We start from the raw sequence: 20,191 nt of genomic DNA on the forward strand, positions 1-20,191 counted from the left end.
AGGCTTGCTGTAGAAAAGACAGGACTGCCTGACCAATCATCTCTAGCTTTAGCTTCTCTGGTTACATGAACAGACTAGAAAAGGAAGGAGAAGGAAAGTGAGTCTCGTGCAGCCTGAATAATTGTTGAGCCATTATCAACAGTGAAACAGCACAAGCTTTTGTTCTAGTTACCCTTCCAGTCCATACATGAGTTGAAAGTCTCTCCTGAATCAAAACACTAGCTTCTAAATAAATTCTTAGCATCTTTAGATCATCTTGTATATATTCCATAAATACACATTATCCTGCCTTATTCACATGTCTGGAAATTTCTTTTAGGATCCTTTATGGGAGCAGTTCTAATGAACTCTATTTCATTCTTTCTTTCTGCTGTGTAGTGACATTCACTCTTTCCAAGCACCAAGTAATCTCTGGGGTTGAACAGATAGACCCCATTCTGTTGTGCATTGTTTGTCTGCATCTCTTCATACTACTCCATCTTTGTAAGAAAACTTGCTTACAAAATACTCCTCCATATTGTGGCCTTTAAATTAAACTTAGGTGATTAAATGACAATCTGATGCTGGCAGTTCTGAGTCCCCACTGAGTGCTGTGGAACAAACGATTACCTTACATCTCATGAACTACTACTTTTTCCCAGCCAATTATGACTGTGTTTAAAGTTCTGGCCATTTAGTTTATTTTTTGAGGATTGCTGTGTTCTGTGTAGTTCCAGAACTCTTATTTTACTTTGTACCTACTGGCAGCATTCTCTTGCCAAAATGATCTATGAAGATACTGTTTTACTTCTGATTTTCCCTTCATTTTCCATTGTCTTCAGTGGCATTGTCTGCATCTTTTGCCAGCATCTTTCTGCACATTTAAAGGGGAAAAACCATACTATAATTATGACTTTGTTCCCTTTAGCTCTGTCAGTACTGTTGTAGGAAAACGTGGTGCAGAAGAAATCTACCCTCAAATTAATCTCAGATCCTTCCATCTCCTCTTGGAATTATGCATTTGAGACCCTCTGAAGGAATGCAAGTCCAGGTTTCTGTTAGAACAGTCTGTAAGCTTCCCTTGCAAGGTGTTTGGAATATTTGGTGTCCAGCTGTTTTGTTGCAGTAAATTGCACAGCTACATTTGATCTCTGCCTGTGCAGTAAATCTAATGCATGTTGTGCTGAAATTACACATCTGTTAACTGTGCATGGGCTGTGTGTATCTGTTGCATCTCTCTGACATGGAGTAACCCTGTCAGGACAGTGTCTGAGGGCACGCTGCTACTGCTAGGTATGTCTTTTAGCTGGCAGCTTTCTTCCTCTCCTAAGGAATTTGAAGCTGAGCATTGGAACAGGTGAGTTGCTCTCATACACTTTGCATGGTCTGTTAGTCACAGGCTTGGTGTCCCGGTGTCAATGGAATTGTGCTGCTTTCTAGGTTCAGGTGATAAGCTTGCTGACTGATTAGGTCAGTGCCAATGTCTTGGTCCCTAATTGTTTTGGCTGTTGCTCAAAGTTTACCACTAGCGTTCACAAGAACTGATGGGCTGTGTATATAATACCGGCCTGTCTTTGTCATAGAATTTTACTGAGCTGTTGTGCATGGTGGATGCTTTCAACTGTGTATCTCTGTTTAAACATTTAATTAAAGCGTAGACTGGATTTCTCATCATCTCTCTTGGCATACTTCCTCGAGTAAAGTGGACTGTGAGAGGATTTCAGGAATGCTTGGTGCTCTGCTACAGAGAAAGTTTGGCGGAACCCACTTGTGGGCTCAATGTTAACCGCTGGGTCGAACCACACGGTCACAACTGATAGCCAAGAAAAATGCACTGCTGGAATGTTCAGGTCCTCTAATGTTACATTTTGTGGTGATTTAGGTTTTGGCAAGATGTTCTTCCTCAAAACAAAAAGGAAACAAACAAACAAAAAAGCATCTGAAAGCAAAAAGAAACTGTTCTACCAGCTAAATTTTTAACTTGTGCTGGAGACTGAATGTTCCTCTGCACAGCTAAAGATGCGTGAGCACAGGATGAAGTGCTTCTGGCTTTCACCTTGTTAAAAATGCTACTGTGTCTATCAGTAGTGTGAATAAACCAACCTTCTCCACCTGCAATACATGTAAGAAGCTATACAGAGTTGCACAATTAGCAATTCAGTATGTGGTCTGAAAATAGCTAACACTGGCCAGCTGTTAAGAAGTTGTACATGCCAAATAGTGGCAGTTCTGTTCTCCAAGTTTCTGTTTTTCCTTCTGTTTATGTTTTAATTGTTGCTGAAGCTGAATTGAGTATTTAAAACTTTCATACTCACCCACCCCGTCACTTTTATGATTCTTTATGTATTCCTTCCTGTTGACATTGAATTGGGATCGAAGCTTTGCACAGAATTGGAAGCTATACACTATCGAGCTTTCTTTCTATAGGTAGTTCTTTGTTCAGTCTGGTAGAATAGCAAATCAATACAATCAAACTTTTAAGTAATGGGAAGCTTATCCACTGGACAGTTGTCTAGTGGGATATGTATGTTCAGTTGCTTCAGGTATCAGACAGAAGCTCAGTGAAGTTGCAGAAGAGCAAGTCGGTAGCTTTTGCAAATGATTTTTACCTTCACTTGAAGGACAGAGTAGAATCAAAGGATGTTTTTAAAGAGACTGGGTTCAAAGAGATTTCTGGAAATCATCTGATTAAGCTTTTCACTGAAATCACATCCTTAGCCTAGGTTATCTGGGGCCTTGTCAAGCTGAATCTTGAATGTTTCCGGTAAGGAATATTCCACCAATTCTTTGGGCAGCCTGTTCCAATGTTTACTTGTTCTTACAGTGAAGGATTGTTTCCATCCAAACATAATTTTCCCTGAAGCATTTTCATGCCTGTTGCCTCTTGTCTGGTCATCATGTGCCCTCGTGAAAAGATTACCTCTGTCATCTCTATTGCTACCTGGAAGACAGAGCTTCCTGAGCTTTCTCTTCTCTAGTATGAATGATGGAATTCCTTCAACTTCTTTAATATGTCAAGTTCTCCAAAACATTTATCATCTTGATGACCTTTTGGACCTTCTCCAACCAAAACTGGACAAGCTATTCCAGGTGTCATCTAAGAAGTGCCAAATAGAGTGGAATGATCACATTTGTTTATCTGCTGGCTATACACATGCAGAGACGCACCTTTGTTATCTTGTGCTCCAGGTGCCACCTCAACTGTTGCTTATGAGGGTACTGAGTAGTATCAGACCTGGTACTGACTCCTCAGCAGCTCCAGTTGTGACTAGCTGCCCCTTCAACTTAAAGCCATTAAGCACCTTTGAGCTAACTGAAGCCTTTGAGCCAGTTTAGCCAGTTTCCCACTATCTTGTGTTCCACTTGTCTAGTCCGTATCTTAGCAGCTTGTCAGCAGGGATATTGAAGGAGACCAATGTCAAACAATTTGCTAAAATCAAGGTAGATGGTGTACACAGCCCTTTTCATCCATGGTTCAAGCTGCTTTATTGTAGAAGGTATTGAGATAATCATGGCTTATCTTTGTTAAATCCAAGCAGGCTTTTTCAGTCATTGTCCTGTCCTTCATATACCTACAAGTACCTTCTGTGTGGATCTGTTCCATAACTTTCTCACTCACTGGAGTGAGACTGACTGCTCTCTAGCTTCCTGTATCTTTCTTTTTGCCTTTCTGTAGATAAGTATAATATTCTCCCTTTTCTAGTCATCAGGGCCTTCCCCTGATATCTATGGTGCTTGAAAGGTAATAGAGAATCATGCTGCAATGACAGCTAAGTCTATTTGTTGTTTGCTTTGTTACTGCTTTGTGCCAACCCCATTCAGTAGCAGATCTACATATTGCTCTTACTTCTTCCTATTAACACACGTATTGTTCTTGACATCTCTTGCTAGCTGAACTTAGAGATTTCTTTAGGAAAGTCTGTGTTTGGACAATATTTCTATTTTCATCTTTGCGAGTTTACCCCCTTTTCCACCTCTGGTTTTCATCCAACTTCTCTATTCCATCTGTTTTCCAGTTTCTGTGCACACAGGGGAAGCTAGAAAGGAGGCTCACTTCAGTATCCAATTCTTACTTGACATATACCTTCTCTTGGGGAAAACTTTGAGTGAATTTGCATTTCCCTGATGATAGACTTCCCATTCAGGTTCGCTTTTTTCCTTTTCGCTTCACTGCAAAACCTGATACATATCATTTCAAAAGCCTGTCTAGTGAAGGAATGTGAACCCATGTGGAGGGAGCTGAGCCTGTGCCAAGCGTGCTCCAGGTGGGAAAGTATACCAAAGTATGTTGGTATATCTGTTGTTTCAGATCCTAGAGCAATAGGGAATTCAAGTCTTCCCAGAAAGACTCAATAGTTCTGCTCGATTATAGAGGCTTATGCACAATACTTCTCTGAATTTGCTTTTTTACTGCAGGTATTTGAAAAAAATAGTGATTTTCTCCCACATATAAAACAATTACTCGGTTTTATTGCTGCCTTTCTAGTTCGTCCATGATATTTTTTTTGTTCGATGTCTTGGAGTTCTGTAGCGGTGAAGAGCAAATATGCAGACTTGCTGTACTGAGGTCTGGATTTTAGTTGGGAAACCAGACAGAGCAGATGTCTGAAGTGAAACAGGTCTGTGACACAGACACCCTGGATTCTCCTTGCGCCTGACTTTTTGTCTATGTATTCTCATTTAGCCTTACTCTTTGGTGTCCTGTGAGCTCTTTAGACTTCAAAGTGGGAAGATTCCTCGGTCTTTGTCATGTTCTGGCCCTAAGCCCACAAACCCTTGGCTTCCTCTTATAAAAATCAAAGGAAGATGTCAGCAGCTGAGACACTTCAGCAAAGATCTCTTGGGGCTGTGAGAAGGTAGGATGAGAAGGTGCTTACCCACCATTTTTTAAAAGGCAGCATACCTTTACTTGTCTTCCAGTAGAGGATATGAAACGGATGTCTTTTTTTCAGTGTTGTTTTAAGTGATGCCTCCAGAATGTCTCTGTTGTAGGAGACCAGGGAAGGTGCTAGCCCACTTCTCCATAAGTTTCTCCCTTCCTGAGCAGGAGGGTGTTACCTGTTTTGCCATATTGTCCCTATCTGTCCTATCATAGCCCGGTAGGGAGAGTGCAGGGGAGAGGATTTTCTCCTCTTTTGTATGTGAGAGAACGAGAAAGGAGGGGATTTCTAGTAATTTCTTAGAGCAAGATTGACTTGGAACTGGCACTAAAGTTGTCATTTGCAGAGCTTAACTTTCCAGCTGTCTAAATTGAGCTAACCAAGGAAATAGGATATTTACAAGATAGGAGTCCAGGGTCTTTTAAATGTTAAGCCTTCTCTACTCAGCTCCTTCCTGATCTTTTATTAAAGTAGTCTGTTGCTCTCCATATGATCTCTGTAGCTTGAAAACAGAATAAGCAAATGAATTGTGTGTGTAGGCTGGTGAGGATGAACATGAGCTCCTCTTCTCCTGGCACACTAATGCACTGTATCTCTTCTGCCCACTGGAGAACCTGCTGAAGAATTGTGTCCACTTCTCGAGGTGCAGTTAGTGCTAGAGCTGTACTGTGTTTTTTCAGTGTTAGGACAAGCTCAAAACCTCCTTTCATGCTGTCAGTGCAGCCCATGTCTTAGCTTTGGTGTTGGCTCTGTGTACATGTTTTTCAGAGTTGTGCTACCAGGTTGACATTTCTGATTTACACCTTGAGAATAACACTGATTTTTTTTATATGAGAACACAGACAACAATGTGCTATGTCTTCTGTTGTCTCAACTTCTCTTCTACAGCCTTTAGGTCGGGGTGTATCCCCAGGGCTGTTTTGTGTTCTTCTGTGAACCAAAGTGGTCTTGGAGTTGTACCAGCTTCACCTCTACGAAGGCATATTTCAGTCTTCTCTGCTCTCAGCATACATCTGTGAGTGATTCTAAACTCCCTCTTTTCCCACTTTTGCCCTTTCTTGTCCTGGTAAATTCTCACTTCTGTGAGTAAATTCTTTCTGTGTGCTTGGAGGGATGGTAGCTGCCTGGAGGATGGGAGGTGTGTGGTGAAAGTCAAGTCATTTCTGATTACTGTTGCAAAACTATGAGAATTCATTATACATGAGTTATTCAATTCTTTCTGTTAAATGTATTGCTAAAGGAAGAAAGGAAAATACTTGAATTTTGCATTTAGAAGTGTACTGCTATGTCCAGGGTGAGAGAGCCTTAAAAGAATAGAGATGCTTACCTGTGCGGGAAGCTCCCTGAATGCTGAAGTGGAAGTGAATGAAGAATATCCTATGCTTTATATCTTTTCCCTTGTTTGTCAGAAGGTGAAACTCCTGATTGCTGGAAGAGAATTAAACTCAGAAGGAGACATTGGCAGGTCTGTTTAAGGGGGAGCAAAGCCTAACTAGCAAAACAATGGGAAGAATAAATAGGTAATTTGAGTGAAGAACTCCTTGTTTAGTTCGGTTGTTTATTTTAATAGAAAGTCAGAAGGATTATGAGGCCCTGCTTTCACAGTCAGTATTCATACTGAAAAATCAAGATCAAATGAGCCTTTGCCCTTTTCTCCATCAACTGATCTGACGCTGCTGTGATCCAGAGAACATGCTTTTAACTTTGTTATTCCTTGTTGTGTTTTCATACTGCTGTATCTCAAGACTTTCAAGAGGGGAGCAGAGGTCATATCACTAAGGCTACCCAGCTGCTCAGTGAAGGCATGCTTACAGCATGGGCAATATTTCAGTTGTTTTTGCCCAAAGTGGGGAGGAGAAAGAATGAGGTTTTGTGGCTTGTGGGATTTATGGAAGTGATCTTACAATGAAGAATTCAACAAGAATGTTTGGAAAGGTAATGCTGATTCGCAGAAGGTGTATTACTGAAGATTTTCAGACTGCCCAGGTCTCGTTATTCAGACTTGGTTTGTATTCCTTAGCACTGATGTCTTGGCAGGGCAGGTGGAGAGCTGGGGTCTGTTCATACTGTGGTGTTTTCAGTGGGACTGAAATTACGACATCTGTTTACAGCAACAACGTACTCTTTGTGCTGACTCCTGGAGCTGTGTAAGACATAAACACGCTAGCTTAGTTTTTTGGGGGGTTAGCACAGGTCCCAAAGCAATGTGTTCGAATCACCGTGGTGCATGGGAATGTGACTGTCCCACCACACCCCAGGCAATACACATTTGCTGTCATGGTGTACCATGCGGGCTTAAAGCCTTGGGTTGCTGTCATTCATGATGTTTGCATGGTGTGAGTGTACCCTTTCTCTCTTTTCCTTTGCCTAAGCTCTCTGGGATCCTTACTTGTAGAGTGAATTGGGGGGGGGAGGGGAAGGCTTCCTTTGCTTTTAGGCGTTACTGCCTCAATATGAAATGTAAATGAACTGTAATTGACTATGATATGAAGCTGGACAGAATTCTATGCAGAGAAGAAATTCCTGAGTGGAAGTTGCGTGCTCAGAGCGATGGACTGTAAGGATAACTCTAAAAATGTGAGTCAGAGGGTTACTGTAGGGTTTGGTGCCTTCAAGGGGAGGAAAGTTGCAGTAGGTATAATGGGATTAGTGAGTTGAGGTATGCAGAAGGGCATTCCCTGCAGAAACAAACAAAGCAGCAGATTTTTTTTTTTGAAGTGTTATAAAAATGTTAAGCAAAAAAAGATATTTTTGAAATGGGGGAACCAAGTATCCTCTCCTAGCAGATGAGAGAGACAGAGTTTTGAGGAAGGTGATCAGGTTGCTGTTAATGGTTTATCCTTGAGATCAGGATGAGATTGATGGAGAATATCATTTGAGTGGAAGCTTAAATAATATGCATTAAAAAAATATGAGTAATGTGAGCAGATAAGAGCAATCGGAAGATGAGAGGAGTTACTGAAACACATGAGGAACGTAGAGGGAGAGGAAACTAATAGGACTGGAGGTTGAGGGCAGAGGTCATGCTTCCAAGCTCTGGTCATGAGATTAGAAAGTGGGAAAGTAGTACAATCTAACATTAACTTCATAATGCTACTTGTATTAAAGTACTCAGAGTCAGTACTTTTAATCAAGTCCCCTCCATGTGTTCGCGGTTACACAGAGCTGTGTTGGTCCTGTAAGTCTTCAGATTTGCTGGAGCAAATAATCTAGGAATAGTTTGGCCACATGTTTTTAATTGAACGGGACAATGTTTTTGACAATGTCAGCTGTCTTTCCTGAAAAATGACTGAGGGAGTACTGCTGCCATAATGTAATTTGTTTTGTTAATTATTCTGGTGAGATTCCCCTGTGATGCAACAGAATGCTTGGGAGTTTGTAGCCTTGTAAGTCCTCTGTTTGCCCGCGCAGTGCCTGGGGCACCCTATTAGTTTTGCTTACTGCTTATACTAGATCTTGCATTTGGGTTTGAGGTTTCTTATGTGCAAGATGATTTTGCCAATGTGTGGTGGTTTATGCATTTCACTGTTCTCCCTGCTTCAATCTGTTAGGACATTGAAGGTAGAAAAAACTGTGCCTGGGTTGTTGGACTCTGCTATGGAGTCTCCATGTTCTGGGTTCTGTTTGTCCATAGACAGCAATGGCAGTAGCCATCAATGCCATGCTGAAGGAGGGTTATTTTCTGACAGCTGTTTGTTTTGGCTAGCAAACAAACACAGCTTTCTTCTCTTAAGTAGTTCATTAGTTCATAACACAACCTTGCTATAGTTTAAACTAATGTTGTAAGTGGGCACAGTTAATGGATCTGGACGAGAATTTGAAGCTTTCTTCCTCTCAGGGTGAATACAGCTGTATGAATGGCCTGAGTTCTGTCCTGAGGAGATGAATTCCTGCTTTGTTTTTTTCCTTTTCATTGACAAACTTTCCTGGGATTCTGTTTTTCACATTCTTGCACGAGTGGACTTCAGAAACTTCTTCAGAAACCTAATTCTTTGAACAAGGCTCAAAAAGCAGAGACTGATGGTGTTTGTTAAGGTGTTTCAGAATGTGATGTAGTGATCAGTAAATGCTGTGTAAAAATTAGATTTTCTTGAAAAACCTTGGTATCTCGTAGGTCTCATCGAGTTCCTCATTCTTATTGTTTTTCCAGCCCAGCTTCATGCTCCATGTGCAGTTTAAAGCCTTGTGCAGCCTTTCAAACAGACAGCTCCTTTAGTTGCATGTACTTTTTTTTTTTACTGCATATTCCAAAATTCAGTCTCTGGACTTCAACCTTAGTGCTTGGTACCTTCTGCATGATACACATACCTCAGCCAATACTAACTATAATTGTCATGCATATTTTGTTGAAGGCAGCTGTAAGCACATGGGACTCTGCCAATCCTCCTTAACACATGCAGTGTCTCAATCTTCTTTGCTGATCTGGTGAGGAGAGAGAGCTTTTTTCAGAACTTTTTGCTTTCAGACAACATATACCTACTGAAGTATCTCTTTTGGATGGGTGAATGTACTCTCCTGTCTCCTCCTTTTTTCTTGTGATGGGAAAGCAGGAGGTTTGCAAAGCTACACTGTGGGAATTGCCAGCCTTTCTGATTTTGGAAGCTGTCAACCAATTTTTTTCATACAACAGGAGAAAGAGACCTGCAGTTCTATCCTGCAGAACCATAGAGACGGTGAATGTGGTTAGTGGTTAATCAGAAAGAGGTGAGTGCCTCTTTGGAGGCCTCATTATTCCTTTAGGGGTGAGCAGGTTGCCTGGAGAGGTGGTGGGTGCCCCATCCCTGGAGACACCCAGGGTCAGGCTGGATGGGCTCTGAGCACCCAATGGAGCTGTGAGTGTCCCTATTCATTGCTGGAGGCTTGGACTAGATGACCTTTTGGGGTCTTTTCCAACTCAAACGATTCTATGACATGAAGCTAAACTCCAGGTCATCCAGGAAAGTCAGCTTCTGCTGGATCGTGGCTTTCTGGAGGTAGGGATCGAATGGGGCAGTCTCCATTGCAGCACAACTCTTCTCTTTGCAAATGATACAAACCTGGAACAGGTCTTCAGGAGCCAACAGGTTGGTTGTTACCTGATTATGTCACAGATTGCTTGTTATTTTTTTCTTCCATTCATCATCTTCTTTGGTTAGTTCCTGTGATTGTTTCTTCTGGGCATGCTTCTTACTACAGAAGAGTACAAGGAGACAGAATTTGTTCTGGGTAGTTCTGTTCTTTTCACAGGCTTCTAACCATGTAGCTAACCTGAGCACTATAAACATTAGATTGCTGATGACTGCTTCAGTTACTGTGCCTTGTCCTTCCTCTCCCAAACTGCATTTTTAATATTTATATCCTGGTTGAAAAACTTTTTTTTCTATTTAATGAAGTCTGCAATTATAAAGAATTGGTAGCTGTGACACCTCAGAGGTAAAGCTGTGTGTGAAGGTGGGATGCACAAGGTAGGGTACCTGAGCACTTGGCTGACATTGCAAATTCCCAACTGTCGAGAAATCCCTCGGAGGACTTTAGTTCTATATGCACATATTTTCCTGTCTTTGGAATTATGTGCAACTTGTGGCTTTTTGCCTCTAAATAGGAAGACTGCGTTCTTAGGAGTTGGGGCCTTCTTGTTGGAGAAGAGATGTCGTGCAGTATTGTCATTCCATCTTTTAAAAGGGAAGGAAGCCCAGGCTTTGTAAAAGGAAGAGACGAGGCTCTTTTAACCTCCTTGTGCTTGTCCTGACTTTCAGGGCATTTTCACTGCATTTTGTGACTGCAATCTGAAGGGCTGTTCACACTTGGAAGCTGTCATGGAAAGAGTATTCTAGAGGAAAGTGGCTGCAGAAAGAATTTTCTGTTCTTCTTGTCCATCTTCCAAGATGATTTCTGGACTAAAGCGGGTAGAGACAGTATTTTTGTATGGCTGAGAAAGAAAGTCCAGTCGTCATAACCTCATGGCAGTGCGTAGAAAGATTTGGAGCTGTTCTTAAGGTGGCTTGTAACACTATAATGTTTCGCCCTGACACTCAGGAAAAAAAGGACAAAGGGTGAAAGCTGTCTTGTAATCATCAAGGCTCCTTTGAGGTGATTGAGTTACAGCATAAAATGTTCCTCCTTCGCTGTTGCTTTGCTGTTTGTCTGCTCTGTAACAGTAACCCACTTAAAATTGGTGCGGCTCTTTTTGAAGTTATTTTAAACCCCCAGCAATGTATACAGATACCGTAACCTTGGAGAAAAGCACCTCTGAGGAGTGCTTTCACTTCTGCCCTTTCAGACACGTGGAAAGTGCCAAAATGCATTTCAAGGATGTTAAACGAGGAACTTGTGGGTTAGGGTTAGGTTCTGGGTTATGGTTTCAGAGCGTGACTGATATAGGAGCGGCTCTGTTTCATTAGACTTCAATATGGATTAAAGTTTTCTGTTGACTTTAAAGATCCCATGGGTTCCTTTGGGGCCTGATTATGTTGGAATAATAGGCCCGGACAGTTTTGGAGAGAGCTCTCCTGCGACCTGATTCTTTCCCTGTTTTTCTGTCAGCACTGAGCAGTTTGTCCGTCAGGTGCAGACTTTAAGGTTCCCATCTCAAGCTTTAAACAGAGTGAGTTGAACTGCTCATCCATGTGAGAGTGCAAGACAGCTCATAGCAACTCAAAACAAAAAATAGAGGTAGGATGAATTGAGAGCTGGACAGAGGACTCTGCTCTCTCTGCCTGGTATTGTTGAGACTTGTTTTTTTCCTCTGAATACAGATGTACTGGTGATGAATCCTGAAAAATGAGTGATAGGAAAACTTCTGTATTGTGCTACCATTGTGTTTCCCATATTTCATAGTAATAGTTTGAGTTATTCAGGAAGTCAGAGCTCCATAAGCTGTCCTTGTATTGAATCACTTGCAAGATGAAAGGTGCAACATGTAGAAGGAAAGGACAAGAGGACAACTGGTGAAGCAGAAGAGATGGCAGAACAAGAGAGCAAGGGGAACATGAAATAGCATAGGAAGTTTGATGTTCTGTAGCCTAGTTCATGCACAAAGCTATTATGCCAATGAAGGATATCAGATTTGGAACAGATAAGAGAAGTTTAAAAGATCGGTTCATGGTTAGCTCCTTGTCATAATAAGAAGAGTTGTGAGGAAGAGACAGAGTATCTGAAATATTTCTTGTTGCCTGCTGTGGGAAACATAAGTGCCAAAAAGGAGACTGAAGTTCCTCACTTCATGATGCCTCTCTCATTTTGGTTCAGGAAAAAATAGTAACTATTCCAAAATAGTTCAAAATAAGATAAGAAGCTTCCTATGATGGACATGTTCCAAAGGATGACAGCTAATACTGTGCAAATATTAAAACAAGAAAGTTAATACGTTTCAAGCATTGGTTCTGGATCTGTGTCATGTAAAGCTTTTATGAGTGGTTCTGCAGAACAGCTTGTATTTTCTGTGACAGTTTGCAAGGAAAAGCCAAAGTGGAACTTTTAATTATTTTATATCTTAGGGGAGGACTTACAATTACATTTAATTGTAGGCATTAAACGATTTTTCATAAGCAAGGTGATGGTGACCTCACATGGCATTGCAAGATTTTGAACTGATAGCACGCTTCAGAAAAATATAGAATTATTCATACACACGGCCTTGTTTTTCAGTCTTTTCCAGTGTACTTCAATAAACAAAATAGTACTTGTTATAAACTAAGGTATTCAAAAGCAATCTGCATGTATTCTTTGAATTGCACTGTTTTTCTGAAGGCTTCTTACTGATTCTGTTTCAGATGCATCCACTCGGGCTGTGTAATAGCAATGATGAAGAAGACCTATATGAATATGGCTGGGTAGGAGTGGTGAAGCTGGAGCAGCCAGAGCTGGAACCTAAGCCATGCCTCACTGTTTTAGGAAAGGTAAGGGGCTATATGGATTGAATAGTTTGGGGTAAATACTGCTTTTAACTGTTTCTTGGAAGGGTTAGTTTCTTTCTGAGAAAAATCAACAAGGAATAAAACAAGATTAGACCTCTTGTAGTGCATGAAGTATTCCCATTTTGTCTGTTTTTGCGCTGGGTGCCTCAGGGAAAGATAATGTCATACCTCAGTTGAGAAATGGTGATGGCAAACTGACTGCATGTGTTCCCTTTTCATGCTGTGTAGGAACCTAATGAAGACCTGCAAAAACTAGAAGGGGTATTTGAGTAGAAGCAGAGTGAATTGCTAGTGTGATGCTGACTCGATCAAAGAAAGCTTATCATCAAAAAGTGGTTAAAATGAAAGCTTCTTACTGTTCTTAAGTACAGTTTTCTCAGAAGACATGTTAATTTAATGTTTTTTTTCTGTGAAGGAGAAAGCCCTTCCTCAGCCCTTCAGGAGCCTTCTTTGCTGTGATTGCAGGATAGGTTTTGCTGCTAACAAGTGAATCTTAATATCTCAATCAGAGAAATGCAAATTTTTGTCTCGCTGGAATCTGCCTTTGGAATCTTTGGGGCTCTGGAATTTAAATTCCTTGAAAATCATTGCCCTTTGTTTTATGGGGTGAAGTCAGGAACATATCATCGCTGCTACCAGATATCTTAAAAAGGAGAGCAGAAAGCTGTCCTTTCTTTTCTTGGGTTGGAATTTTTGAGGACTAAGGCTATTGGATTGTGACATTTGAAGTCTGGAGTATTGGAAGTGTGTGAAAGAGCATAGGCCGCAATTTCTACCAGAAACTCAGTAGTTGAAAGCACACACAGTCTCTGGGGTTCAGCCTAGAATCCATCTGGCTCAAGTTCTGGGACTTTGTTAGGGTGATGCTGGTGATTCAAGGTGAAGAGTGAGGATGTTGTATAACAGACAAAATAAAATCCTGGATTGAGATTTTGTAGGTAAAACTTGTCTTCGTGTATTTCTAAAGCAAGTTTCTACGAGAAATATACTTCAAGGGAAATGGGAAACTGCTTGTCTAAAATTTGCTGCAGGTTTAGCTAAGGGTATGAACATCTCTCTTAGGAAGTGATTGTACTTTCTGTTGAATTTCAGCATAGTACAACCTTTTTTCCCCTAACTTGGAGTACTGTTTTTGTTTCGCAGAAATTCCAGCCTGTTTTAAGGGAGTGTATTCAAACTCATATCACTAATACTGGTGAAAAATATGATAGTAGAAGTAAAAGGATTATTGCGTGTGTTTGTGTGGCAAAATGCATGGATATGAAAGAATAAATGATAAATTTATGTTGAATAGCAAAAGAAAAGAAAAAATTGATATATGCAAGATCCTCTGGAAAGCTTGGAATACTGTGAAGTAGAACATAGAGAATACTAAAGATGTCTCTAAAAGCTGTTTGCAGTGCCACATCCCATGACACAAATCTGGTACAAAGATACATTTCCTATTGTTAATTTTTTTAATTTTCATGACTGTTGTTAGTAAAACCCTGGTCTGTGTTTCTTAATAGCTTTGCTCGAGTTTATCCATCTGCTAAATGGCGTCGGTAGATGGGCAGAATTTAATCTGTTCATTTCCGTATAGATTTTTGAATTGTTCATCCTTCTTTGTCAGATGTGTGTTGTAATGAAAGCACAAGAGGGTTTTTTTTTGGGGGGGGGGGGGGGGAAATTATCTTCTGCTAGAGTGCCTGTGAAAACTGGTCTCTGATGGGGGAAGAGGTGTGTGTGGCAGCCGTGATTTAGCGCTGCCTTTGATCACAGTGCAGCCCTGTTTGAGGCAATGCTGCGTGCAGGCGAAGCAAAGGCCTGGGTTTTACTGATCTCATGAGCTCCTGAATAGGGCTGGAAGGGGAGTGACAGAGGAAGAAGAAAGCATTGGAAATGAAAAGGAAACCCCGTGAACCCAGCAAGCATTATTGGCTGGATTTGCCTACCAGGGAGCCGCTCAGTTTCTGCCAGGCTAATTCTGCTCCAAGTCCTTCTCCCCCACCCCCGACCCCACCTCCCCCTCTCTCTTTCCTTCTTTCAGACTTTTTGTTTTTCAGGCATGGCTGTAGTAACTGGTTCTCAGGCTGGGAACCCACTGAGCCTGTTGCCATGGTCACTGGGAAGCTCTTCGTGCCATGTGCTTCAAAGGGAACCTTTCCCCTCCTAGAATTCCTGTCTTCTCTGCAGACGGCACAATGGGACTCCTTCCCCTCTGCTGGCCTTGCACACATGCTCCAGCAGTGTAACTTTACGCTGGAGGAAAGGAAAAGCAACGTTGCCTACAAATTACCTGTTGTGCGTTTGCATCCACTGTGCTGGGGTGACACTACCTGTGTCCTGTGTAGGCTGATCTGTAGTCCCCTTTTCTCCCCCTCTCCGTTACTTTTCAGTCAAGATGCTGAGGTACAACCTAGCAATGCCACTGCTTCTTTGTTTCAGTACAGTGTAGACTCACAGTGAATAGTGAAGACTTGCTTAAAAGTAGCACTTCTTCCCTTGTCTGCAGGCTTGAAGGTACCTAGGGAGGGATTTTGTTTCTTGTTTCTCTTCCAGGGCCTTCTGGAGGGACTCCTTGGTATTAATAGGATATGTGTAATTGAGGATGTGCATCTGAGTAGAAGCTAACAAAGAGAGGATGTCCCCACTACTACAGCTTCCTGTTTTCTTCGGATCAAAGGAATCTGTAATAGAAGGAAATTCCTAACAGTTCTCCCAATGTCCATTCACTTCTTATCCACTGGTTGAAGAGATTGTTTACAAATACATTTACACAAACGACCAGAAGAATCTCTTGTTTTGCCACATCACGATTATGAATGTACTCCTTAGGTCGGGGCCAAAATCCTCATGAGGAGTCTGTTAAACCATCTAATTGTGATTCCTAACCTTTTTTGTCCAATAGTTAGTTTAAATTTAAAGATTCTTGTAAGGTAATCAAACGTGAAATCACAGGACTATGTTGGTCGGTTAGTTCCTGAATAAAGAGTGATCTAAGGCTTGAGGAACTGCAGCAAGAGGGCCTGTGGGGAGTTTTGTTCTCACTTTGTGAATGAGCATAAACTAATTGCCTGGCTTCTATTTAACTTGTACAATACTTTTATCCAAGAATGTTGTAAACCTCACTGTGAGCTTGAGCAGTCCCGCTCTAACTGCGGGAGCATGCATGCTTGTCTTGTTGAGTTGCAGACCTGCTTAGTTTCCTGTCCTAACAACGATGTTCCTTAGAGAAGCTTTTTGGTATAAGTCTTCCGGGGGAGAGGGGAAGACTCTGTAATGCATTTGCAAGTCACATTTTTATGGGAGTCAAAAATGCTCTAACATTTGCTGATTAAATGAACTTACCTGGATGAGCAAGTAATCAGCTGATGCACGTCCTTGCAACCTGTCAAAATGCCTCTGAAGAAACGTCTTTCTGAAAACAGACTTTTCTGCAGCAGTAATGGTTAGTTGCAGAAAATCAAGCCTGAGAAGTGCAGTCAGTTTAATTTCTTTCCATCCTGCTTTTCTGTTGTCTGTAAACTGATTTGAGTGAATCCTAAATGAGTCCCTTCTCAGATAAGGAAATACAGATCTCAGATGAGGTAGGTTATGCTCTAAATGCATGGAGTAACTCTTATCACATATACTTCATAAATAGTTTTACTTACTAAGTTACTAATTCCTCCTACAAATCCATCCAAGGGGGAGGAAGGTTCAAATTCTTTTAGTTTTCATGTAAAAAGAACTTTGAATTGTATCATGCTCATTGCTAGAGGATTAGTGGTATCTTCACTTTCTTTAAAAGGTGTTTTTGATCCTTTTCATTTTGAGCTAATGAAATGAAAAAAGGCCAATTAAATGAAATAACTTGTATCTTGATATTGTTAGCCTAAATTAAGCATACAGTTATATGTGTAAATTAGAATTACAGGGATTACGTGAGCATACCTTTGTCTGTATGTTAACAGCTTGATAATTTTATCGAACTTGGATATCAAGTTTGGGTAATTTCTTATATAATTGGATTCAACTAAGTTGCAGAAACGCGTGTAGATTAAGACCTAAAATCATGAGAGACATGTTTGTAGCTATTGATAAATGCTTCCCAAACTTTGCTTGTTCAGATATTTTTAACTGGTAGTGACAGCTCCAATAATGCTGTGCTGCTCTATGATGGTCCCTGTGCATCTGCAGTAGAAGATGCTGTCACTTCAGGAGAACTTGCGTCCTTTGAAGTAGTTGACACTGTGGTATCTATTCCATGATTTGGGGACCATTGCTGCCTTCTGTTTGCCAGTCTGTTTCTTCTTTGCCAGTCTGTCTTTGTCTGTGAAGTCTCAAAATGGAAAGCAAAGTTTACTTGGTCTGAGAAGTAATTAGCTTTTTTTTTTTAAGCCTTTGTTTTAATTTGTTTGCCTATATGGTTACATGAAGGTTTCTGTTGGCAGGGTAGAGTCCAATGGAGGTAGGAACAAGTACAAGGAAGGAGATTACAGGAAATGTGCTTTCTGATGGCAGTGCTGGTCTGAATGCATGTCAGTTTACAGATTAAGAAAAGTTGTTCCGCAGTAGAAACTTAATACTGGTTATTTTGAGCTCCCAAATACTCAAGGAGGAGGTGGTTATGAAACAACAGAAGCTCCTCAAATAAGGTTATACTCCTTTGGCTGTAGACCATTTGGTAAATCTGCATTACATATGCCAAAATTCAGATAAAAACACAGCACTGCTTATCAGTTCCAGTGTTTTTTGGATACAAATGTGTGCTTTGAGAGGGAAAAATAGCATCTTGGCTTGCGTTAAAGACTCTGAGCTTCTGAATCACTCATGTTCTTCAAAAGACTCCATTAGCCTTGCAGTGTAGCTCTTCATTTTTTCATCCGTTGTCTTAGCATGGCCTAAAGTTAACTGTGAAAGGATGTAGTATATACAATTGTAATCCCTGCTATGTCAGTGTTTTTCTTAACTGTACTTGATTTCAATAGTATATTGAGAAATGGGGAGAATGACTGTTTTCCTAAACCAATGAAAAAGAGCGTAATTGCTGTAATGTCTTGCTGTTTGTTTCTTGTTGTTCACCACATTCTTACCGTGTATGTGAGGGCTACTCCAAAAGTAATGCCTCCTGTTTTACGATGTTGGCGCACGCTGTTGGAGGTGGATGTTGGTGGTACGGCAGTAGGGGTTGAACCTTCCCACCAATTTGTTCCATTCTATTGCCATGTAACAGATGGCAGACGAGGGGCATTGTGACAGAATGACATCTGATGTGGAAGTGCATATGAGGCAAAGGTGTGGAATGGAATTCCTCCATGTGGGGGGAAAATGGCCCTCCTTGAGATTCATTGACACATGTGAACATCTATAAAGACCAGCCATGGATGTGAGCACAGTGAGGGGTGGTTGGTGCATTTCAGATGTGGCAACAGCAGTGTGAAAGACAGCCATGTTCCAGACAGCCATGCAGATGTTTACAAGTGAGACATGCAGGCTCATGTTTGTTGCTGGTGAAAATGCACAGCTAGTGATGGTCACTGTACTGAAAAATAGTGTTTTGTAGCTGAGAATTTGCTCTATCAAATAATGTTATTGTGCTCTTTGCATCTGTTGTAGTTTCCATAGAAATAAATAGGAGGCATTACTTTTTGAGCAAGCTGCTTATAATATCCAAGACACCTGAGAAGTTAACATCCATTTTAAACCATCATGAGACATTTTCAGTAGTCATCTTGGAAGTGATACTGTTATTTGTCATTCATCTTCCAATATTCTTGTTTCTTCCCCAGTGCTAGCAATGTGACGAGACCTCAACAGCATCTAGATGTTATGAGCTCTGGAATTCTAACAAAACTGTATAGATGAAGTCAGAAGAGAGAGTAATATCATTATTCAGGAAGAAGTGGAATTTTCTTAATGGCAGATACAAAAGTGATCCTCTTAATCTTCTTGATAGGGATAAATGTGTACTTTTGAACAAGAAAAAAATCACTTTAAAGCAAAACACATCTGACAAAAGCTCAGGGCATTTCTGTTACTCTCTCCTTGCCTTTTATTCCATCCCTCACAGACCACATTCTTAACACTGAGCCTATTTTAACAGACTAAAAAAGGAATTTGAATTGGAAAGAAAAAGGAAAAAAATATTGCACGTAGGCGTGCTTGGCAGCAGAGCATGGAGAAATGTGTAGAAGCAAAAATGGGGACTCGGCATGAAGCAGCAGTCTCATCGCTACAGCTGAAGCCTTGAGTTCGCATGCATCTTTCCCATGTTTCTCCTCTGTGTTTAGTTTGCGCCTTAATTTCAGTAATGGCTTTAAGAAAGAAGGGAGAGATTGAGAATGGGTAGGAGAACTGTCAAGCGAGACAATGATGTTTTTGAGACAGTGGAAGGGTTTGTGTTGTGTCTGGATCGTATGGTGAAAGATGCAGAGGGAAAGAGAAGAGTTGGGCCAAAGCCAAAGAGGAGCTCACTGAAAGGAGTGGGCAAACAAGGGCTGGGTCAGGTCGTGCAGTTACGAAGCAGATCTGTCAGTTTTTGGTTCTAGGGGGTGGCTGTTTCCATTAGCCAGTAATCTGTTATTACATGATTTTACTAACTTCCTTTTGTGTTCGCTGCACATTGTTACGAAAAGCAACAGCTATCCATGAAGAAGGGCTCTCTGATGCTTCCCCTCTGGGCAATCCTTAGGTTTGCTGTTGTTGGATTGATTACCTCACGTAAGTGTCCACTTTTAGTTGAGTCCTCAGCAGTCCTTACCACCATCCTTGCTCCTTTCAAACCAACTGTGGAACACAGCTGCTTTTATCTTCAGCTAAAGAAGCAGCTGTTGTTGCACAACATGTGTTACTGGAGTCTGCTCAGTCAGAACTCTCAGTGAAATTAATGGAAATTCAGGCTGAATAAGGGCTAAGTAGAGACTAAAGAACGATATTAAAATAACGATAACATGTATATGTTTTAAGTCTCTTGAGTTCTTGGATCCTCATGATTCTACATGCTTTGTGAACCTCATTGTGAGAGACTGTGTGCTAACTAACTTACATGCAGAGTCTACCTGTGGAATAACAAGAGAAACACACAGTTGCATGTGCATTGGAAGAACTACAGGAATAGAGTTTAAAGAGGGAAAGTGAATGGTCAGTCAGGTGTGGCTGTGTTGGAGCAGAGATGAGCACAAGAGACTGGCAAGTGGAATCAGATAAATGGATTCGAAAGTGAAGAAAATAGAGAGCAGACATGGAGGCAGGGAATGGAATTCTGTAGGACTTCACAGATGAGTGACGTGCCTAATTTCAGTGCACAAGAGACAGAAGGCTTTGCAAGAAATTGGAGTACTGGGGAATGTAACTGGAGCTGCATCAGAGGGACTCTGATATTCGGAGTAAAAGATGGGCAGATGTAATCAGCAGTGGTAGATACTGCATATATAAAGTGGGAATGTTTTGCAGAGGTTCTCACAAGATTGAAAG

General features: G+C 41.1%; 1 protein-coding gene across 2 annotated transcripts in view; it reads left to right on the forward strand.

Moving 5' to 3' along the window:
* Window positions 1-20,191, forward strand: part of ZNRF3 (zinc and ring finger 3) — a 79,210-nt gene that overhangs the window by 34,762 nt on the left and 24,257 nt on the right. For both annotated transcript variants that reach the window (XM_021413109.1, XM_021413110.1), the window contains exon 2: window positions 12,611-12,736. In XM_021413109.1, the coding sequence (XP_021268784.1) occupies window positions 12,611-12,736 (126 nt within the window). The remainder of the gene's footprint in view (window positions 1-12,610; window positions 12,737-20,191) is intronic.

Source organism: Numida meleagris, chromosome 14 (assembly GCF_002078875.1).
Source record: "Numida meleagris isolate 19003 breed g44 Domestic line chromosome 14, NumMel1.0, whole genome shotgun sequence".
NCBI lineage: Eukaryota > Metazoa > Chordata > Aves > Galliformes > Numididae > Numida > Numida meleagris.